This window comes from Bufo gargarizans, chromosome 6 (genome assembly GCF_014858855.1).
Source record: "Bufo gargarizans isolate SCDJY-AF-19 chromosome 6, ASM1485885v1, whole genome shotgun sequence".
In the NCBI taxonomy this organism is placed as follows: Eukaryota; Metazoa; Chordata; class Amphibia; order Anura; family Bufonidae; genus Bufo; species Bufo gargarizans.
Genome location: NC_058085.1, coordinates 52,701,609 through 52,726,186, shown reverse-complemented (window position 1 = coordinate 52,726,186; position 24,578 = coordinate 52,701,609). Strand labels below are relative to the sequence as shown.

Here is a 24,578-nt window from a genome sequence, read left to right as displayed (position 1 = left end):
AACATTCTCTTTAGTTTATTGAACATTTCATTGCACTTGTATCCTATACCTCGAATTTGGGACATGGGGCAAATAAAATGATGGGAGAGGGGAAAGGGGGGGCAGTAAAATGACTCCATTTCTCCTAATGCCACATGTATACAGGTCTCTTTGGCAGCAAATGACATATACTGTAAAGCGGGTTTATGCCGTTCTTTATCTTTTACTAGGTTTTATATATTAATACAGGACTAGAAGAACCAGCATGTTTTGCCAGCTGGGTGTTGTAGTCCCTCAATAGGTGGCCATACAAAGTTCAGTAGCCTCAGTTTATAGGAAGGACAATATGGGCAGGAGGGGGGTTATAGTACAAATAGAATGTTTAATTATAATCTATTCTTTTGTTATGTCTTTAAAGGTTATGTACACCTTCGGGCGCCTTTTTTTTTTGCATTTTTACTCATTCTGTGCTAAAATAATTTTCTAAAATTGGTCTTTATTAAAAATATTGAACCGTTCTGTCACAAAGGGTTAGCGTTTTTTCTAGCTGTGATAATTGTACTTTAATTTTGTGCCGGTCAATAATCCTTATCTCTAAAACGTCATAAACTCTTATTTAGGCCACATCCTTTATCAGTAAGGTAAGAATTGAGTTCTAATGAGTGTTTACAAGGTCAGAGATAAGGAGCCCTCAGCTGAGCTGCCTGACAGAACAGGGTGAAAATTCAGATCCTGCTACTAGAGAAACTGAAGACTGCACAGAGACAGGGGTTCAACATTTTTAATAAAGACCAATTAAGAAAATTGGATTTATTTTTTAGCTCTAAATGAGTACAAAGCAATATTAATAAAAAAAAAAAAAATAATCCCCCAAAGGTGTATATAGCCTTCAAGGCTGTGTTCACATGGTGCATTTATTTTTGTTATTTTTTTGTTTTATTGCAGAAATGCAGTTTAAAAATCACATTTTAAAAATTCCCGTCTGTTTCACGGTGCAGGTACAGGTGACATACACATGGCAAAATACATGCTTTTTTTTTCCTGGCATTTCAAAAAGACATAAAAACAATTAAAAACCATGGGGGGGAAAACACAGTATGTGAACCCAGCCCATACAGCTCTGGGAATCCAGGGTGGTAAATCTTTTGACTATCCATCCGTAGCTCAAGAATTTGTGCAAATTTATGATTTAGGATGCGCTTGTGAGAGCTGTAATGGTGACCATATTGGCTGCTACCCAGCTTTCCCAAAAACAGCCATAAATGTTTAAATCTTTTCATTTTTTTCTGGACAAGCTGTGTGGTATCTAATATGGTATGGCTACGTGGTAGGCTGAGGATTTGCTGTAGAAAAGGGGCCCTTTAACGTAGGCGTTGTGGAAGAGGTCTGGATGCGTTGCGGGAGTGCGCACGCAATTTCAGTCAGTTTTGTCTGTAATTGCAGTTTTTTCCACGCAAGTGCAAAGCGTTTTAATGAGTTTTGCACGCGCATGATAAAAAAACTGAATGTGGTACCCGAACCCGGACTTCTTCACTGAAGTTCGGGTTTGGGTTCGGTGTTCTGTAGATTTTATTATTTTCCATTATAACATGGAAAATAATGAAGTGAATGGACCTCATCCTAATTTATTATAATCTCCTTAGCAAGCATCCGTGTAAATTGCATTGCATCCGCACGTGCTTGCGGATGCTTGCGATTTTCACATAGCCCCATTCACTTCTATGGGGCCTGCATTGCATGAAAAAAAGCTGAATATGCTGCTATTTTCACACATCAAACAAGTGATTTGTGAAAAACATCGCTCATGTACACAGACCTATTGAAATGAATGGGTCAGGATTCAGTGCGGGTGCAATGCGTTCACGTCACGCATTGCACCCTCGTGGAAAACCCGCTGGTGTGAAAGGGGCCTTACAGTTCTCACTAAGATTATCATCCAGCTTTCTGGAGCAGATGAAAACAATCCTGTTACCTGCCCTGGGAAAGCTGGGTGACAACCCTTTTGAGTGAACCGTCATGGTAGCCATTTTGGTTATCATCTTGCTTTCCTAGACTCCTGAATGACAAACTGGCACACAGGCAATAATGCATTCCCATGCAGCTGTATTTGTCCAATCAGAATTCTAAGGACGCTGGGGAACCCAGCTTTCACAGAAACGGATATTACTGAGACATCGATGAGGACCAAGTTATTGGGGATGCAATGAATTTTTTGGGAGGAGGAGGAGGAATGTTTTCACAACAGTTACCACTGTGTTCATGTTGTACTATGGAACGACACATTCCAAGGCACAATCGGAAGACTTGAAAGATTGTCACCAGGTCCACACCAAGGTGGACGCAACCTCATTAATATTGACCACCGCTACCTTGTCCCCATTGTCTACACTGCAGCGCAGCTCATTGTGGGTGGGATCAGTCTACTCTTGTGACTGACAGAAACCAGAGGTCTTTTTAGTGTATGTGATCGCCCTCTAGTGGGAGATCACCTCTGCAATACTGCAGTGAACTTAGGGCTCATGCACACAAACGTATTTTCTTTTCGTGTCCGTTTATTTATTTTTTTGGCGACCATATGTGGAACCATTTACTTTAATGGGTCCGCCAAAAAAACAAAACAGAAGTTACTCCGTGTGCATTCCGTTTCCGTTCCGCAAAAAAATAGAACATTTCCTATTATTGTCTGCATTACGGACAAGGATAGTACAGTTCTATGAAGGGCCAGCTGTTCCGTGCTGCAAAATACGGAATGCACATGGATGTCATCCATAATTTTTGCGGACCGCAAAATACATATGGTCGTGTGTATGAGCCCTTAAACGGCACCTGTCAGCAGTTTTGTACCTATGACACTGGCTGACCTGTTACATGTGCACTTGGCAGCTGAAGGCATCTGCGTTGGTCCCATATTCATATGTGCCCGCATTTAATATACAAATGAGCCTCTAGGAGCTCCGCTCGCACTGCAACTGCCCTGCCCTCTCCACTTTGATTGACACTGCCAGGTGTGATGACATTTTCACTGCCTGGCCCTGTCAAAGTACAGGTGGTGCAGTGGTTGCAGAGAGAGCAGAGCCTCTAGGTGTAACGGTAACACCCCCGTTGCTCCTAGAGGATAATTTGCATACATTTAAATATTTTTCTCAGCCATGCGGGCACATAAGATCATAGGACTAACACAGATGCCTTTAGCTGCCAAGTGCACATGCTACAGGTTAGCCAGTTTCATAGGTACAAATCTGCTGACGCATGCCCTTTAAGTCCCACCCACACGGGCTGCTTTGCAGTGTAAACAATTGGGCAGCACAGTAGTAAGAAGTATAGAAGGAAGCAAGCTCCTTCCTGCCCTCACCATCCATGGACATCAGACAGTGTTTGGTCGTGTCCTGCAGCAGAGCTGGAACACAATACACATTACTAAGGGTCTTCCTACAGGGGCCGATGCAGTCAACTGGTGCTCTATTAAAGTGCCTTACACTGCCCGATGCAAAGTGAGGAGCAGGAACAATCGTTATGTCCAGTCTACCCAATCCTCAGCCAGAGTAAAAAAAAAAAGGCCCTTAGTGAATTATTCTGGTTCCTATCTATTCAGCCTTAGGCCTCATGCACACGACCGTGCGCTGGCTGTGCCCATGCTGCGGACCGCAAATTGAGATCCGCAAGGCACGGGCATTGACTGTGCCCACTGTCTGCGGACGTGGACCCGTTCACTCACATATGATGGTTCGCAGTAGTGCATGCTCTTCTATTTTTGCTGTGCAGAGGCAGAAGCACTCCGTTAGTGCTTCCAATCCATGTCACAGCTCCTGAATTGCGGACCCATTCAAGTGAATGGGTCCACATCCATGATACGGTGCATACACGGCCAGTGCCCGCATACTGCGGGCCACAATACAGGTACAGACCTGCTACGGTTGTGTGCATGAGTCCTTACTAAAAGCCCATCTTGACATATGAGGCCTGCAGGAAATTATGCATGGGTTACACAGGTTGACTAGATTCTAGTAAAGTGTGGCCTTGTTGCCTATAGCAACCGATCAGCGGCCATCTTTCATTAGTGCAGTCCTAAAGCTGGGCTGAGGGGTTGCTCGGAGCAACAAGGCCACCAACACCGGGCCTAATCAAAAGTTGGCTCCTCCAGCTGTTACAAATGGCATCTCCCAGCCTGTGGCTGGCAGGAAATGCTGGGAGATGTAATCTCACAACAGCCAGAGCAGTCTCTGTGTGTAGGACATGTTCACCACTGTGGTGTCAGGCAAGGATATATGGCTATTATGGGGATAAAATCTCAATGTCGATAAAGATATGCAGTTAGAGAGGTGGATGCGTGGAGTCATTCTGAGGTGGCCACCATTTTGTGGGAGATTCATGAAAAGGTCTGTGTTGCCCATGACAACCAATTAGCGCACAGCTTTCATTTCTTACACTGCTTGTGAAAAATGAAAGCTGAGCTTTGATTGGTTGCTATGGGCAGTTCATAAATCTGCTCTATGGTCAGTCCACAAAATGGCCGCTGCCCCTCTACAGAAGAAGGAGCGAGCGGTGCTGCCTCAGCTGAGGTTATTGTCTGTTCGGGTTTGATGCATAAAGTGCTGCGTACACATGTCCAAGTCCAGATAACAAGTGTGTTCTTCTATAGGTTCACACGAACCCTATGGAGGTCATTGTAAAAAATAAATCCTTTGTACACTGGCCCTTATACTCTCGCTTATACAATATACAGTATATAGATATGTATATATACACGCACGCGCACACACAGGGGTTTGGGGGGGGGGGGGGGGCGGAGGACCGAAGAGGTCGCCCCACCGACAGCAGGACTTCAGGATAGAGCAATCATTCATTTATAATCTGTTACAAAATATAAATATCTTCATCCATCTATACATCCTATGGATAGACACGTCGAGCGATCCCTCGGGATGCGCTATGGAGCAAAGCGGCTGGAGCCTGAACGCTAGGCCATTTTATGAATCCGACGGGTCTCTGAGCTGCTGTGGGATACAACTCTGTGACTTGATCGTTCAGTCCACGGGTCATGCAATGTCCAGGCATCCATTAATCCGTATAACCATGGCATTACTATATAATGGGATACAAGTTCCCCTCCCCCGTACTGAGCTTTATGCGCCGAATATTCACCCATTATACTGGTAATGGTCAGCGTCTTATTGGGGGTAGGGAGGGTCTGTCCAGGCTCAGGTTAGTCTTTTGATGATTTTTATTTTTTTTTCTTCTCCATGGTCTGAGTTAGTGGTAGTCCATCTAAACCTCAGTTTAAAATATAATTACACCCCAATCACTAGAGGCAGCCATTTTGTGCCTTTAATTTGCTGCCTCTAGTGACAGGTGAAATAGTGGTCAAGTCCACAAAATGGCTGCCTGTGCGGGTCATGGGTATATCTTAATTGCCTCCATGAAAGGAATTCAAAAGATATAGGTAGGTGACACTATGTACACGTGTGGTCATTGCATACCCACATTCATGAGATCAGCACATATATGAACCAGTCCAAACACGCGGTCCTACAGACACATTGGTACAGGTCCAAACCTTGAGTGCAAACCACAAATATGTGCCACCTGCATACACAGCCGGGCATCCGGGTATAAAAGGTTCCTTGACAGCAGCAATCAATAGACAGTAAGACCTTTCTCCAGACAGCTCCATGGTGTGGTGGGTTGTCCAGTCCTGAGCTTCAGAAGCCTCCAAGTAAATATCAGCTCGTTGCTACATTAGACTTGATGTCCAGGCTTCACTTTTTCTATATGGAAGAAAATGTGGACATGAGTAACCGGCCTGACCGTAATAAATTGATATACTGGTTCCTGGGAAAGCTGGGTGACAACCAATGGCTGTCTTTACAGCTCCCACAGGATTACATAAATCAAGCACACAGTCATGTTATGTCTAGACAAACACTGAAGAGCTCAACCACAATGCGGGAGTGGACTGCCAAGTGCTGAAGCTAACTCTCTCTATGCTCTGTTGCATCACCCATTACAGAGCTCCATATTATCTCTGGAAGTGAGGCTGGAGGTTCGTTAAATGCTTCTCCATGGTGGAGCAGCTGCACACAAGCCTTAGATTGCTATGCTCAATGCCAAGAGGCAGCTGGAGTGGTGTAAAGCACGTTGTCACAGAAGCACTGCAAAAGTGTTCTCTGGAGTGATAAATCATGTTTTTCTGGTTGACTTCTGACTGAATGTATTTCTGATCCTCATTAATAATCATTATTACACACTGTCGCTACCAGTGACACCGCTTTCCTATTGATGCATGACTGACGTGAAGCTGAATGTTTTTGTACAACTTAAAACCACAAGCTGCACCGCGCCCAGTCTAGCTCTCCGCTCACTTCCTCATAGAAGAAAAAAAAATGCATTTCTGGAGAAATAACCTCACGTCTCTGTTGTGCCCCCCCCCCCCCCAAACCTCAAGGCACAGCTTGAGACTGGTGGCTGCCACACTGACCTGTCAGGAGCCATTTAAAGGGCAACTCCATGGTGGAATAATCATACACGGATACAGTGTATAGAGAAAAAAGCTCTAAATCTTTTTTTTATAGATGTTGCTCTCAGTTGATTTTAAACCAGGCATGTCCAAACTGCGGCCCTCCAGCTGTTGCAAAACTACAACTCCCAGCATGCCTGGATAGCTTACAGCTATTAGGGCATGCTGGGAGTTGTAGTTTTGCAACAGCTGGAGGACCGCAGTTTGGACATGCCTGATTTAGACTGTTGAAGGGGTCCGAGATTAGCAACAGCAGAAAACTCATGACCACCATGAGACCTTTGACCATTTGTAGGTTGGTGGTCCTTTAAATACGACAAAATAAACAGTCTGGCCTTACCTTCCAGTGATCCCATGGCGTTGTCGGCCACTTGGGTTATAGAGAATCGGGACACAGCAGTTGGAGAGACGCTGAATCTGGAAAACTGAACAGGCAGCTGCGGCTTCTGGACGGGCACGGGAATGGGCACAGCTGCGGATACAGGCATGGGATTGGGAGCGCTGTCAACTTCAGTGTTCAGCACGACTGGTGTGAGTGAGGTGATGAAGGAGGATTTCACAGGTTTAGTAGGCAAGGGCTCCTCCCACTCAAACTCACCGCTGCCTGTCAAGTAATAGATGCAAGAGTTAGTCCATCTGTGCTGCAAGACAAAATCCCCCAAAAGTTCTCCGAAACAGATAGCACTAGAAGGCAGCTCCTTAGCCGCCTTCTAGTTCTATCCATTTCGGAGAATGCTTTTCCAGCCTGGAGGAGGGAGACCCTGCATATACAGTGGTCCCTCAAGTTTAATTGGTTCTGGAACAACTATTTTAAGTTGAAACAATTGTAACTTCAGTCCAAAACGCTATGGAAAACCACTAAGGCTGCGTTCACACGGGCAAGATTTCCGCGCGGGTGCAATGCAGTAGGTGAACGCATTGCACCCGCACTGAATCCTGACCCATTCATTTCAATGGGGCTGTGTACATGAGCATTTTTTTTCATGCATCACTTCTGCAATGCTTTAAAATCGCAGCATGTTCTATATTCTGCGTTTTTCACGCAGCCCTGGCTCCATAGAAGTGAATGGGGCTGCGTTAATAACGCATTGCATCTGCAAGCAAGTGCGGATGCAATGTGTTTTTCACTGATGGTTGCTAAGAGATGTTGTTTGTAAACCTTCAGTTTTTTATCACGCGCGTGAAAAAAGCATCAAAACGCATTGCACCCGCGCGGAAAAAACTGAACAACTAAACGCAATTGCAGCCAAAACTGACTGAACTTGCTTGCAAAATGGTGCGAGTTTAACTGAACACACCCTGAACACATCCGGACCTAATCTGTCACGCTCGTGTGAACTCAGCCTAACTGGTTCCAAAGCTCAAATATATAATCGCTAAATAAGAAAAAGTGGAGTTTTAAGAAAAATAAGCAAATAACCAAGATGGATAAAGCAAGTACTTGAGTAAAACAGGAATAGATGCTGGAAGCTGTAAATGACTTTCTATGGTGAGGGCAGGACCTTCTCAGGGACGTGCAAAGTACATACATGTCTCAGAAAAATAAAATGGAGCTGCCACTCAAATGGTGTCCAAAGGAGCAGATCATCCTGGCACAGATGGGGGGCAGTACAGGACATTGAGTACTGCAGGGGAGCTACTGGACAACCAATAAAGGTGTTTTACCAGTGAAATGCCCATATTGATTGGCTGGACAAGAGTCTGAGGCATTGTAGGTTGAGTCTAGTTTCAACTTATGATGGCCCAGAAAAGACCATCATTGTAGGAGGAAAATATTGTATCCTAAGGCCATTGTATCTTGAGGGATCACTGTACAGTGGTGCTTGAAAGTCTGTGAACCTTTCAGAATGTTCCATATTTCTGCATAAATCTGACCTAAAACAACATCAGATTTTCACAAAAGTTGTAAAAGTAGAAAACGATAACCAAATCAGACAAATGATTTAAAAATATTACACTTGGTTGTTTATTTTTTTAGGGAAATCATCTAGTATCACATACTGTGAGTGTTGTGCAGCAATAACTGCAAGTAAACGTTCCCTGTAATTGTTGATTAGTCCTGAACATCAGCTCAGAGAAATTTTAGCCGATTCCTATTGCTATGTTGGTGGGCTTCCTCCCATGAACTGCTCGCTCCAGGTCCTTCCACAACATTTCTAGTGAATTAGGTCAGTAGTGTTGAGCAAACTTCTGTTTTCAAGTTCGGTGTACAAGGTTTGGGTTCTCTCAGAATTCCGTAATGGATTGCGCTACCACTTATGGTAGTTATGGTCCATGGTAGCGGAATCCATAATGGAATTCTTAGAGAATCCGAACCTTGTACACCGAACTTGAAAACAGAAGATCGCTCATCCCTAGTCAAGACTTTGACTTGGCCATTCCAAAACTTTAACTTTTACCATTCTTTGGTCGAACGACACGTGTACTTAGGGTTGATGTCTTGCTTCATGACCCAAATTCTCTTGAGATTCAGCTCACGGAAAGATGTCCTGACATTTTCCTTTAGAATTTGCTGGTATAGTTCAGAATTAATTGTTGCATCAATGGTGGCAAGCCATCCTGGTCCAGATGCAGTAGAACAGACCGAAACTTGGTACCACCACCACATGTCACATACGAGATGAGGTTTTTATGCTGGATGCAGGGTTTTCCTTTCTCCAAACAACACTTCTCATTTAAAGGGAACCAGTCACCCCTAAATTACATAGTTAAATAAATAGGTCTAATATTTTTGACTCCTTTCTTTGATTCGGTCATCTTTATCTACTTTTAGGACTTCTGAAGGGTTCACAGGCTTTTAAGCAGAGCAAGCAGAGATCTTGAAAATGGTGAGAAATTTATGCACGTATTAAATGTTAACCCTTTCAATACACTACAAACCACATCTTAGGCTGAATTCACAATTCAGTTATTTAATCAGTGTTTTCGATCAGCTATTGTGAGCCAAAACCAGGTCAAAAGCACAGAACAGGTGCAGATCTTTCCATTATACCTAATCTCTGAGTAGGCTTTACTACTAGTTTTGGCTCAAAATAACTGATGGAAATAACTGACCAAATAACTGAAGTGTGAACTTGGCCTAAGACGTACACATCTCCCATCCTCCTCATTGTACTCATTCCGTATGTCTAGGAATGTTCTCCATTCACCACTGCACTGATTTACTGGATTACCTCCCATGTGTCAGCTTAAAGCCAGTGTACGTCACAAATCTGTTTGCGTAAGGTCATCCTGGAACATCGTATCTGCTTACAGACATTAATCTTAAGCACCATAATGGTTAATCCATGAGTGCTCATATACCTGAACATGTAAAGATGTTTTAAAGGTTGTTTTAAAATGTCAATTTTCACAAATCAATGTTTTGGTATTGCTCCAATGCACGTACAATGCAAAATGAAGCGACTTGATAAAAAAATAATATATATTTTGCTTTTAGTGCAGACCTATGCATCTCCCTGGTAACAGACTACAAACAAACCATGTGTAGTCTAATCCTGTAGTTGTACATCCTTTCATTTGTACCCCTTCATATTTTGCAAGCACAGTCATTATGATAACAGGAAGCAGGGGACAAATGGAAAGAACAGCAGGATCAGACTACCTGTTTGTAGTCTATTACCATGGGCACTTATAGGTCTGCATAGAAGCATCACTAAAAGAGCATTTTCTTAATTGGTTGAAATTAGATTGATGGGCAGGAATCTAACTGACTTAGTCATTGAGTAGGGTGCACCAGTGTGCAAGTGCTTTTAGGCATGTCCTGCCTATAGTATGTTATGAAAACATAACCCCTAAAACTATGACCACAGTGTTCCCCCCACCACCATCCATCCAGAATACTCCATGTTTTTATGTTTACCTAAGAGATGGTCTGTGGGCTCTTTAAAATTCATCTCCTGCAGCACAGAAGGAAGTTCAGGAAATTCCTGATCCGGTATCTCCAGTGTTGGGCTTTCCTAGAACCAAAAACAAAACCACAGTGGGTCTTAAGAAGGCCTAAACGGTATACAGGGCCAAAATCCCACCATTCTACCACATGCACCCCCATCCATCATCACTAGGCCTGTTAGAGATCTACTATAGAACTCATCACCAGGGATGTCCACAGTTCATGGTGGTCATTACCACAAAAAAAAAGTGTTCCCTAACGCCACTGTCTCAGCTGCAAAATCCAGGTGGCCAACTAACCCCCCACCCCACCCCCTATCAGGAGATCTTTGTGCTGACATGACCCTCACTAAAGCTCTGACGCTTAAGAGTTGAGCCCCATAAAATTCAATGGAAATTATGTGCAACCACATTAGTCATCTTAACATCTTTTATAGACATCTATGAGAAGAAAAAGATTGAATGGGCCAAAACTACAACCCTTACATGCAATGACATCCCCTGTGGCAGTGATTGTGGCTTGCAACTTCTCGAGAGTTGCAGTTTGGAGACCACTGCTATACACGATCGAGGAGAACATATGACATAAAGAACATATGGATGTTACATCTGGAAGTCAAGAGACGTACCTGGTCGAATAAATAGACTGTGACGTCATCGAAGAAAGAGACAGCTTTCTTTTTTCTGTCCAGCTCTGTTGGTTCAGCTTGAGGCAAGAAACTAGGCGTCTTGAGGAGGCTTCTGAGATGCCCACAGCTCCCATTATCTGTGATAATAATGGGTATAGTAGTGTGTTCTTCCTCGCTCTCTTCACTGTGCTCCTGGATGTTATAGCAACGAAGTTCTTCATCAGACTCGTCACTGTCATCACTTTCTTCATCCTCGTCATCATCATCTGGGGAGTCACCAACTCTACCCTCCTTCCGTATCAGTGGAGGAGAAAGGCATTTAGGTAGATGAGAGGCTCCCAGTGCTTCTCTATTGCCTGTTGACTTGTCATCTGCCTGCAGACCAGTGGTCAGTGTGATACTACCTGCTGTACCTGGCTTGACCATGCATGTTTTAGTCAGGCACAGCTGTGCAGGAGACAGTGTGAAGTTCCTGTGTGAAGGGGTTGGCTCTACGGATGAACTTATATCAGATTCTTTCTCAGTGGAAGAATCCTTATGACAGTCTAACCCCAAACCTTCATCCACTGACTCTTCCCTCACTATCAGAGGAGGCTCCAGCAATGAACCCTCCTTTATAGCAGTAGAAGGTAGAGGAGAAAGAGATATCTCAGGAAGACTGCCTTCCCCGTTGGCCCCTTGATCAGCATTTAAGTCCTCAACTTTCCCTCCTAAATCTGAGACAGTAGTTTCTATATCAAGTTTAGTACACAGCGAGCTCTCAGAGACTTCTTGCGGCTTGCTTTCATCTCCCCGGTCACCCTCCTCCTCTTCCTCACGATTAAAGGAGTCATAGTCTGAGAAATATGCAGAATCTCGGTAGGGATTCTTGGCATCTAGTCCTTGTAAATCACTGCTTACTGAACGGGACATTGGCATATCTCCAGGTTCCAGGCTATGTTCCTGGGACTGACTGAGCTGGTAATAAACTTCAGTTTCTCTGTTGTCTTGTGGTTCTTTCAAAACAAACTCTGGAGACTCATAGTTCTCCGTCTCATAGCCACTGTCCAGTGCTTTGTGCTGGGCACAGGGGACATAGGTTCCCATGCCAAATGCCTCACAGGAGCTGGCTGTCGATGGCATATCCAAAGAATCTAAAGAGTCCGGAGTCCCCACCTGTTTCTGCAAGGACCTAAAGGATGGAGCCATATCCCCTCTCTCACTAGAGAGGTCTGTAAACACCCCTGAAGTTAGCTCCATGGTATCCTCATCTTCACTGTCACTCTGCATCTGGTAAAAGTCTTTAGGGACAGTCTTCTCTAGGCTCTTTATCTCTTTATCTGGAGACAGCAATTCACCATTAGATACAGCATTAGATATGTCGTCCTCTTCTGTGATTTGGAGGTTACATGAAGACTCTGAAACTTCACAATGTGTCACCAAACCTACCCCAAGAGGATCCATTTCTTGACCCGAATCTACATCTGGACTGCCTGGAAACTCTAGAGGATGGGGGACATGATTGGAGTGTGGTACAGTGTTATTAGCTTGTGTGTTTTCTGCAGCAGCAGGGGAGAATGGACCAGGTGAGACCTGAGTTTCTGAATATTCCTGGATCATTTGCTCCTCAGCCTTGTAAAAATCTTCCTGTAATCCTTCAGCTATTGACACATTATTGTCACCCTCGCCAGTCTCCATGGCCTGCCATGTTTCAGGTCCATATGGAGGTAGTACCTCATTATCCTGGGTGTCTTCAGAGCGGTGGTTGCACCAGACACCTGGGCTGTGTTGCTGGGGTTCGCTGGAGATATTATTGTTTGATGAAATGTTTGATGCCCAATGTGGGGAAAATACAGAAAGCTGAGAGGGCCTCTCAGATATGTCTTGAAAGTCACTTTGCTGCAAGACATCTTCAGCATTAATCGTAACAGAATCCAATCTCTCCATACAGATTGGCCCAGTGTCCTCACTTTCTAAAAAAATTGGCAGTGGTATCTCTCCTGCGCCAGGCTTTGCTTGGCATAACTGATTAAATGATGGTGAAGCTCTAAGAGGGTCAACAAAATTCTTCAACCTGTCATTTTCCTCCACAGGATGTTCATCTACCTCATCTTCAGAAGTGGAGCAAGAAGTTAGGTTTTTGTCATGACTAATCCAACAGGTATCTTCAGTAGGACCGTCGACATGTACCAGAAGGGGCTCCATAGAAAGGCTTATAGAAGGACTATTACCACAGGGTTCCTCTTCTGTCCCAGAATCTTCTTTTACGCCACATTCTTCATGCTGTGGGCTGTATTCCTGCTGGACATTGCCGCCTAGATGTTCCTCAATACGGATGTAGTAGTCCCCTGCCACTGATGGACTGCGTGCACTCACGACTGGTACCAACTCAAGGGGCCGAGAGTCAGGATTGCAGTCCTTATTCTCATATCCAGATGGCGATACACCCAGACTGATTCTGTCTCCGGAGCTTGTGGTGTAGTACATGTCTTGGTACGGTTGGCAACCAGGACTCAGTGGATATTGATCATGACGCCCACGCTCCCACTTATACTCAAAGTTGAGGCCCTGGCTTGTTTGAGTGACAGTTAACACATCGTCCCCATCAGAATGAAATCCATCAGAGGAGAAATGCTCCAGTAGCGGGTAGGATGACAGCTCTGTGTCATGGTGGACCCCGCTATCTGCACCACCATTGGGTTTCATGGAGTTCCAGCGCTTTTCAAATTCTTCCTCCAGCTCGCCAGCGCCCTTGACACTCAAGTAGGAGAGAAGAAGGTGCACCTCCTCGGCTGAGGGTCTTTGCTCTGGCTGCAGCCAGCAAAACTGCATCACCTCATACCTGGAAGAAAAAGGCAGACATGAGTACAAACGAAACAATAGCAATCAATATGCAAGACATCTATGTCCAGCCTACGATGTTTGCGCTTGCTGTTCTTAAAGAGTACCTGCATTCTTCGGGCAACAATTCTGGAACATCTTTTAGAACTCTTTGAGTTAAGCTGTACCTCATTTACTCCTCCTGGAAATTTAAGACTAAGGCTACACAATGACTTCTGGGAATGGTAAAATCAAGCATGTTTTGAGCTGACACCTGCCATCCAGGGGAGAGTCAAGAGGCCTCCGTGCAAACTGATCACTGGACGATCCAGTCAAAATTGACAAGTTCTGACAATTTTGCTCTAATGTGTATGGCCATCTTAATACTGCCAGCACTGATTGGACAGCGTCAGAATGTGTAGGGATAGGTCCCAATAACATTAACCCCTGGACGGCCGGCTTAATGTGGCTCATGTCGTAGTACATGTGGTGACAAGGTTAGGAGAGTCCCGGAGAGGTGTTGCGGGACCTCGCATGGTGTCTGACCTTTGCTATGTTTCTATGGTGTACAATCTGTGATGTGCAGGTCTCTTGGGTGACTTATCCATGTTATGCACATGTTTTTCTGATTGGAGAAAATCCCTGGTGACTACTAGTTTCCAAGATGAGACGGTTGGTGCATCTACTCCGTCCCCGATGTGCGCTATGGAAATTATATTCCCTTCCATAATGGTTCCATTCTTTGTCATGACTGCAGACCAGCCAAGAATGCCTGATACCTGGTAAAGCTTTATTTACCACACTGTTAAAGGAGCTCTCCACTTTGGACAATCCCTAATTGTTAGAAGGTGATTAAAAAGTGATCCCCTGCTGGGACACCTGGCAATCAGCGGGTAACTTTGCAGAAAAGGCGCCAATACACCTTCAGCAGTTTTCTGCTGAGAAGTCATTCGGCCAACAGCTGTTCCTCCCAACTCCCCTTACACACATGCATGCAGACACTTGTGGATACAGCTTATCTCCTGCTAGAAAGAATTGGTCGTGGTCATGTTGAAATTCAACTTGCAAGAGTTGCCAGTTACCCCAAAAGATTATGGCAACATGCACACGACCATTGTGTGTTTTGCAGTCCAAAACAGCACAGACAGCCATTAATATAACTGCCTATTCTTGTCCGAAAGACTAGAATAGGACAGGTTATATTTTTTTTGCGGACCATGGAATGGAGCAACGGATGCAGACAGCACACGGAGTGCTGTCCGCATCTTTTGCGGGCCCATTGAAGTGAATGTGTCCGCATCCAAGCCGCAAAAAATGTGGCTCGGATGCGGACCAAAACAAAGTTCGTGTGCATGAGGTCTATAGCTGATTGATCTGTTGTGATCTGTTAATCTTCAAGGCCTTTTCTAAAGCAGACAACCCTTTAAAGGTGGCCATAGAAGGGATACATTTTGGCCTTATCCAGCTAGAAGCCAAAACTGTCCATGGGGCCACTGAAAACCAAAGCTTCTGAGATCTGACCAAGTTCTTGTTTGAGGTCTTTGTGTGGATTGCCCATTAGAGGCTACCTCAGACACCACAGTTATAATGAAAGACTGGTATGAGGTTCTCCAGGTAATAAACAGTCTGAGGTCCACATGCACATAGGATTTCTTACCAGCGGTCCGAGAGGAGTTGCTTGAGTTGGGGCTTAGGTAGCTTGAGCTGTTGTTCCTTGATAACATAGCAGAGAACCTGCCGATCGGAGTACGTGTCATAAGGCTGGCGGCCCAATTCAAATAGCTCCCAGAGAGTGACGCCCAGGGACCTTTGTGGGAGATAAGACATCATATGAACCCCTGAACGACACAAGCATCTACACTGCGGCATCACCTATATACAGAAACACTGGTGCCACACTGTACGGTGGAGCAAACTTTAGTGCACCTTTTCAAGCAGCTAGCGTCAATGGAAAAAACAACTGAGCTGCATACGGCTTCTTCTTGACGCCTCTGCTGCCTTCTTTTGCAGGGACAACATAATTAAAGGTTTTATTTTTCCACCGACGCGCTCAGACCGTGCACATGACACTGTGCTCCCTTTGTTTTAACTTGCTCAGTTACTTGGTGAACTTTGGCTCACTCGGCCCGCGCCTGTAAATTCTAATTACAATGAGTACAGCGTACAATGAGTCTCACCCCACCCTCGGCCGTCTCTCAAAGTCAACAGGTATCTGACGGCACGACATCTCCGCACCCCTCGGCTCTGCTGATAATATTTCTGAACCAGAGCTACGTGCTTATGGGGTTGATGTGTCCTCTCTGGGCAGGAATCAGATCTATGTGCGTATGGGGTTTATATTTGCTCTCTGGGCAGGAATGGCGGTACCCTGGTTCCTCAAAAAAAAACACAAATAACTATGGATTTTTAGAAAGGTTTGGACCCCAAAAAATTGGCACCAGCTGCAGTACTTCTAGGCACATTGGCTATCTGCCTACCGGGCCTTGTCTACCACTAACATTGAGCATTTAATGCCCAATGAGACTGTATGGGGAAGGAATGATCGTTAGTACGATTGTTTGGTCCCCATACAGTATTATTATTATTGGCAGCGCATCCTATTTAGGGCTCATTCACACGACCATATGGTTGCCATTCCCGTGCTGCGGAACAAAAATAGCAGTCCACAATACATGGGCACTGGCCTTGTGAACTCCGGCCCGAAAAAACATCCTTGTCAGCAGCACATCTCCTTGTGTAAGGGCCCATTTACACGACCGTATGACTGTGGTGCCTGTATTGTTGACCGCGATACATAGGCATCGGCTGTGGATGCAGACCCGTTGACCTGAATGAGTCCATGATCTGCAAGATATGGCAAAAAATAGGACATGTCCTACCTTTTGCAGAGTGGAGGCACGGACCTGAAAGCCCACATATGCACCTCCGAGTGCTCCGCAAAAGATAGGGCATGTCCTATTTTTTGCCATATCTTGAAGATTGTGTACTTATTCAGGTCAACGGGTCCGCATCCACAGCACGGAGTTCACACAGCTGATGCCTGTGTATCACGTTCCACAATACAGGCACCACAGCCATACGGGCATGTGAATGGGCCCTTACAGAGGAGATTTGCTGCTGACAAGGATGTTTTTTAGGGCCACATGAAAGACGCAATGCCGACAAACGAGCCCTCGGCCTTTAGCCACACATTATATAACAGTCATTGGGGCGACTACAAGCGGTAAAGAGGACCTGAAGGGCTATTCATAGTACTGATATATCTTATATGACAGATCTAGGGGCCCCTTAGGTGCCAGGGCCCAGATGTGACAAATTATGCAACTGGATTTTAATAACATTGGCGATGACATGGAATTATGGGTATGCCCCAAAAAAATCACATATACATACTGTCACTACAACGCTGACCTCCAAACTGCGGCTCTCCAGCTGCTGCAAACTTACAACTCCCATCATGCCACAAAAGTAGCTGATGATGATGGGAATTGCAGTCAGATGGAGAGCCACAGGCGACTGGCTGCCATGTTGCCATACATGAGCCACTATGTGAGGTTCTGGTAATAAATGACTAATCACGGCCACCCTTAAAACACACTGGAGGAGATTTATCAAAACTGGTATGGAAAGAAAATAGGCTTAGTTGCCCATAGCAACCAACCAGATTCCTCCTTTCATTTTCAAAAAAAGCCCTAAAAAATGAAAGCTGGAATCTGATTGGTTCCTATGGGCAACTAAGCCACTATTTCTTTACACCAATTTTGATAAATCTCCCCCATAGAATATCAAGTAACTTAATTTAATTCCATACTCTACGCCCTTCATATTTCAGAACAGTATACAGGGAACGTGTCTTTGTTGCCACGGCAACCAAATACGCTGAGGAAACTACCTGTAACCACCTTTAGAAAATGAAAGCAGCGAGGTGATTGGTGGTCGCTATGGCTAACACCTTACATAATGATTAAAACCAGAATAAATGGTAAATATGGCAACAAGAATTATCACAAACACAAAGATCTGATTTGGAAAAAGATGCGGCCTTGTTACCCATAGCAACCAATCACAATATGGCTGCCTGGAAAATGAAAGCAGAATGCCAAGATACACAATTGGGGTCATTTATCAAACTGGTGTAAAGTAGAACTGACTTAGTTGCCCATAGCAACCAATTAGATTCCACCTTTCATTTTTGACACCTCCTTTGGAAAATGAACGGTGGAATCTGATTGGTTGCTATGGGCAGTTAAGCAAGTTCTACTTTATACCAGTTTGATTAATGACCCCAAATGTGTATATATATATATATATACATACATACACACACACACACACACATGTATGTATATATATATACATATATATATATATAAACACACATAGATATATATATATATATATATCTAACACTTAACACCCCCCCCCCCCCGTGGTGGCGACATGTTATATACACCCCCATTCAACAGTGAACCAGGGACTGAAATGACTAGTAGGTGACAAGATGATCTCTGTGATGCTTGTCCATACAGATAACGACTAAAGGACAGATGTACTGGAGATCCTGTCCACATGAGGCCCGTAAACAAGTTCTCCTTGCATTCCTGGACCCAAGTTATTATTTTTTTAATCCAACAATCGCCCCCTTTAAGTTCGGATTTAACAGCCGGATGGGTATGCCGCCTTCCATTTTACATCCTCTCTCTTAAAGCTGCCATTCACCTTCAAAAGCTGTTGGCCAAATACTTGTTCGGTCGCCAGCTGTTCTTCCTGACCTTCCCATACACGTGCATGGTCAGCCTGGCTGAGCGTGCATATGTTATGACTGAGGAGAGAGCATGCTCGAACTCAACATGCCCTATTCTTTTTTTCTCCTTGACGTGTGCAGAACACGTAAAATATTGACCGGCGAAGGGGGAGGGGGCGTCAGGGTGAGAGCATATCCCATCCAAGGAGTGCCTATTTTATACCAAGTGATCTCCCATAATTCCTAGTAGCCCCATGCCCAATGAGGATGCACAAAATCAGGGCGCATGGTAAAAAGTCGAAACCCCTTGTCTCGAGATCGCCCTCTGTAGGTCCCCCTTTAAATAACCCATATGTTTCCCTAGGTGCTGTAAGGCTACCCTACACCCCATGTGCCAGGCATCGCTATGAAGTAACATAATTGTAGGTCAATGTGTGATTGCATTTGTTTACAGGTTAGAAAGTCGAGGCCCCACCCAAGCACATAGCACTCCGTCCTCATGCAGATGGGCAGCAGCATGAGGAACGCACAGGGACCGGCGCAGGTTCAGCCGAGTACTGCATGATACATCATTGTGGAGGCTCCGGGCTCCACCCAAGACCTACTGCTAGCGACAAATAAAGAGACAAACGTCGCGTCTTACCAGATGTTACTGGCCTTGGTCTGATCCACGACCAGCAAGTTCCCATGTACTTCATCAATGAGCTCAGGTGCGATCCAGCGCAGCGGAACCCACAACTGGTCCGACGTCACAAGGTAGTCATCCTGGAAGACACAAACACAGCCAGCCGCTTAGATACACTTTAAAGCTTCCCTGCTGCTGCTTCCTACTACTCCCCCCCTCCTCCTCCCTGAGGATCAGCAGATGTCTGATTCACCCTGACGAGAGAGGTTACACTGAAGTCCCCTCCTCCCCCTTTGGGCAGAGCCCTGCTCTGAGATGGAAGAGTGACTACTTCCCCTCCCCTTCCTTAATCTGGGCAGCATGGTGCTTCCTCTGGCACAAGCTGGGGACAGCTGGCGCAGCGCCGAGGTGTTTGATTACAGAATACAGAATGTGTGTAACATGGTAACAGGACAGTCTGAGTGGCAGAAAAAAAAGGGACTTATTTCCCAGCACTCCTATGAGGGACTATACGCCTGGAGACGCCACAAGTGGGACTGAACCTATGAGATCGATTCTGCACCATGGTGAAGGTGTAATGGAGACGGCTGGTAGCAGTAGAAGTGATTGTGGATAAAAAATAAATAAGAGGCCTGGGCCAGCGTTGGCACCTAGATAGCGGGACCCTTCTATGCAGGGCCCACAGATGCCCTGCTCCATTTCTACCTGCTATGAGCACTTCTTTATGGAGGGTGATGTGTACTGGATGCTCCTGATATGAATCTGGAGCCACGTTGTGGTCCTCAGCTGCCACCTGGCAACCAATGAGGAGTGACCTTGCAGGTGGCACCAAAAGGTCATTAATATCCGCTTAAATAGGTTTGCCCATCTTGGACATTGGGGATGTATCCTAGCGATACATACATGATAGGTATGGAAGAGCCCACAAAGTGCCAGCTGGCGCATGGCACATGCACGGCTGCCCTCTATTCATTTCTATTGGAGCGTCCCATTGAAATGAATGGGAAGTTCACTGCGCAAGCGCGCCCACCCCTCCATTCACTTCTATGGAGCGGGTCTATTTTCAGTAATCCCATAGAAATGAATGGAGGGAGGCCGGGCACGTGCAGTGCACCCTCCGAAACTTTGCAGGCTCTGTTGTAAGTATAGGTGCGGTTATCACTTCTACCAGACATTGGGGGCATATCCGAGAGATAAGCCCCCAATGTCCAAGAAGGGAATACCGCTTTTATAAAGGTCCCACTTGATACACCGACAAATCTATTGTTGGAAGCCATGCTCAGGTAAACACTGCAACCTTTTCTTGGGGCCTGTGCCGTCACGTCCATCAGTGTCATGGCCTTTAAGCAACCCAGTCCCATTCAAGTGAATGGGGCTTAGCTGCAATACCAATCACAGTCACTATACAATGTACGGCGCTGTGCTTGGTATACAAGTGAAGAGGCTGCTGTGCCCCCTGACTCCTAATCATGATCGCCAGGCGTGCTGGGAAATGGACCTCCACTAATCTGATATTGATAAGCCATCCTAAGGAGAGGTCATCAATATTTAAGCCTCAGAATATCCTTTTAAAGTAACTTATTGTGCTTTGAACTTTTTTTCATCATTTTTTGTGCTGCCCTCTGTGGTGCTGTTAGGGGTGGGATCTGGACAGAATCATTCTCCTTCCCCCTCTGGCAGCTGACAATATAGTCCTTTACTTCCCCTGCAGATGGCGATTTCTCAGCTTTCCTGCCATAGTACTGCACAGGCTCTGCTCCCACCCTGACAAGCAGGGCACAAAGCTATTTCTAAAGGCTGCCCTGCCCTTACTATTCAGAGACCTTACTGTGGGGAAAGTGATTGAGCAGCATGTGTGTCCACCAGCAACATAGTTGCCAACAATCCCAATCCAGGCAAATTTGGCTTGTCCTGGCTTGAAAATGGCTGGTTATTATGCAAACCACTCCCAGAAGTGGGCCGGATTGGGGTGAGGCTTAAATGCCCCAAAGGTACCAAGAAAAACGCAGCTCTGAGATGGACTTTCACCAACAAGTGGCCCTATACTATGTCATAGCTCTTCACCGGGTTGTTGTTTTTTAACAGCGTGTCAATATCAAATACGCTTCATTTTTAATCATCAATACAATAAATAAGATTTTCAATGATGGGACCAGTGATGTACCTCCAATGGATGCAGACCACGCGACTGCCACAGTGCTGAACTTCTTCTCTTCCTGACATAAAAACACTGCATTTCCATGCAGCCGCCACTAGGGGGAGCTCAGTGCAAATAGATTATTACAGCTTCCATTGCAGTCCGTGGTAACTGTACAAATCTCTATGTACTGAGCTCCCCCTAGTGGTGGCTGCAGGCAGATAGTTTTGTGATACGTTAAATGAAGGGAAATCTATTAATATATTTATGCCAGGTGTGAATACATTGAGAAATTTGCTGCTTCATTAAGGAGGTGAGGCCAAGAGGGAATTTATTTTATTGTTTTATAATCAATAGCCGAGGGCTATACCAATTCTGTTTTAGGCCTAATTATTTATTCTTTTTCTTTCTTTTTTAAAAAAACCCTTTATTATATTCTTTTAAAATAAAGACAAGATAATATATCTTTATATCTCTCTGTGTTATCTTTTTTTTTTTTAAAAGCCCTTGGTAATAATAAAAAAACGTAAAACATTAGTATGTTGTTTTTTTCAAATCTTCTGTATGTATTAATGGTATTATTATTTAGGTACAGATAGATTATGGCGGTGGTTGTGTTCGCTTTCACACACCACCGCTTCAGTAATAAGGAGATGCCTTTTATATCAGTTATTAGCAGCACCTTTTATGTATTATCTAAACATTCTGCTTATGTCCTGAGTACTGAAAAGCTCTAATATCAGTCGCTCTCTGTTGGCAACATTATTAGTAAGATAGTTTATTACACTGTTCAACTCACTTAATTTCTCTAACTTTCTAGATATCACAGCTGCCAATCTAATACTCGTTCCCTGCTCAGTTTGAGCTAGCTTTCTCCAAACAATCTATTTCCTAAATATCCTCCATTATGGTTCTCAATTCTATTTCTCACAATTAGATTCAGGGGGACGCCTAAACTGCTGCGCTTTATTGAGATATATATATATATATATGCTGCTATGATTTTTTTGTACATCATTCACAATCATTATACATGTTTTTTGTGATCCCGTTTATTGCTGATCATGTCTCTGAATTAATAATAACACTGATAACTGAGTATTTAAACAACCACATAGAAAATATTGGACCCATAAATCTAAAATAAAATCAGAATCATCTCTAAATAAACATCATCGCAGTACCCCTTTCCCCCTCCCGCCACCCCCCTTTGGTATTTTCACACTAGCGTTTTTATTTTCCGGCATTGAGTTCCGTCCTAGGGGCTCAATACCGGAAAAGAACTGATCAGTAGTGTTGAGCGGGAGGTGCCATATTCGATTTCGACGAAATTCGTGAATATTCGCTAGAATATTCGTCTCATATTCGTCAAAATCGAATATTCGTCATTACTCTAGTTATCGCTATTAATATGCAATTTAAATAATCGCGTATTGCGATTATAACTTAAGGCTACTTTCCTATTGGTTTGATATCTAGAATTAGCGAAGATGAGGAATATGACGAATGTATTCATCATATTCCTCAAAACGAAGATAACTAAGTATTCTCCTTCGTTTTAGCTCCATATTCGTCAACTTCGCTAATACTAGCAATCAAATAGGAAAGTTGACTATAGAGACAGCTAAGTATAGAGATAGCTGTTTTTAATTCGCTATGCGATTATAATATTATATTTTCTTTTTTTTATAATTAGAATAAATATAATAATTATCAAGTATTATAATTATTCTATTTAAAAAAAAAAGCAAAGTAATATAATCGCATATCGAATTAAACTTAGCTGTCTCTATACTCAACTTTCCTATTTGATTGCTAGAATTAGCGAAGTTGACGAATAGGTAGCTAAAACTAAGATGGAGAATACTTCGTTATCTTCGTTTTGTGGAATATGACGAATACATTCGTCATATTCGCTAATTCTACCAAGCCAACCATAGTAAACAAGGTCCAAGTTAAAATCGCAATTCGATTATTATAACTTGAATTAATCGAATTGCGATTTCAATGTAATCCTCAAATCCGACAGTACATTCTAGTACGGAGACGTTCCCATGGTGATGGGGACGCTCTATGAGCACGGAAGTCGGCAGAAGCGGCAACGGGCACTGACTGGAGCAGCCAGGAAGCCAGGAATCCTAAGGACAGGTAAGAACTAAAAAAGGGAAGTGGGAAAGAAAAAAATATAACAATAAAAAAAAAAAAATCAAATTCATAGCACTATGTTCAAAATATTTGCGAATTAGCGAAGTGCCGATATTCGCTAAAATTTGATATTCGAATATTCGCACTCAACACTACTGTTCAGTTTTATCCTAATGCATTCTGAATGGAGAGCATTCCGTTCAGGATGCATCAGGATGTCTTCAGATCAGTCTTTTCAGGATGGAGATAATACCGCAGCATTCTGCGGTTTTATCTCCGTCCAAAATTCCGGAACACTTGCCGGAATGCTGGATCCTCCATTTTTTCTCATTGACATGCATTAATGCCAGATCCGGCCCAGAGTGTTCCGGCAAAACGGATCCGGAATTGCGGTCTACGCATGCTCCGACAGTAAAAAATGTGAAAAAAATTTATTCCGGATCTGTTTTTCCAGATGACACCGGAGAGATGGATCCGGCATTTCAATGCATTTGTCATACGGATCAGGATCCTGATCTGTATGACAAATGCCATCAGTTTGCATGCCCTTTGACGGATCCGGCAGGCAGTTCCGGCGACGGAACTGACTGCCGGAATCCTCTGCCGCAAGTGTGAAAGTAGCCTTAGAAAGGAAAATAACAGCAGAATGGAACTAAGTTAAAAAATTATGCATAGTGAGAGTGGGGGATACAGCACAGCATTAGGGTTCATTCACACGTCCGCAAAATGGGTCCGCATCTGTTCCTCAATTTTGCGGAACGGGTGCAGACCCATTCATTTTCAATGGGGTCAGAATGGGGGCATTTGCGGATCCGCACTTCCGCATCCGTGCTTCTATTTCCACCAAAAAATAGAACATGTCCTATGGGATTATAAATCATATGAATGTACCATAAGATTAATTACACATCTTCAACTCTATAAATAAGTAATAAAACACGTGGACACAAATATTTTTGGTGGAATAAATTAGGCCACGGCCGGCTTTATTAAAGATTAGCTTAATCCAAAATTAAACTGTATCAATATATACCAATAACTTCATAAACAATAATTAGACCAGCCATAAGCTCGGCCTAAACTTCAGACTTAACTCGTCCGCTCACCATTTCAGT

The 24,578-nt window shown here is 44.1% G+C and overlaps 1 protein-coding gene across 3 annotated transcripts in view; it reads right to left on the bottom strand.

Annotated features, from left to right (window-relative positions):
- Positions 1–5,145: 5,145 nt before the first annotated feature.
- The window catches only part of AATK (apoptosis associated tyrosine kinase), a 93,546-nt gene continuing 74,113 nt past the window's right edge, over positions 5,146–24,578 (bottom strand). For all 3 annotated transcript variants that reach the window (XM_044296293.1, XM_044296291.1, XM_044296292.1), the window contains 6 exons: positions 19,200–19,321; positions 15,470–15,619; positions 11,014–13,834; positions 10,356–10,452; positions 6,834–7,097; positions 5,146–5,744 (listed from right to left, as the gene is read on the bottom strand). In XM_044296293.1, coding sequence (XP_044152228.1) covers positions 5,716–5,744; positions 6,834–7,097; positions 10,356–10,452; positions 11,014–13,834; positions 15,470–15,619; positions 19,200–19,321 — 3,483 coding nt within the window. In that variant the 3' untranslated portion in view covers positions 5,146–5,715. The remainder of the gene's footprint in view (positions 5,745–6,833; positions 7,098–10,355; positions 10,453–11,013; positions 13,835–15,469; positions 15,620–19,199; positions 19,322–24,578) is intronic.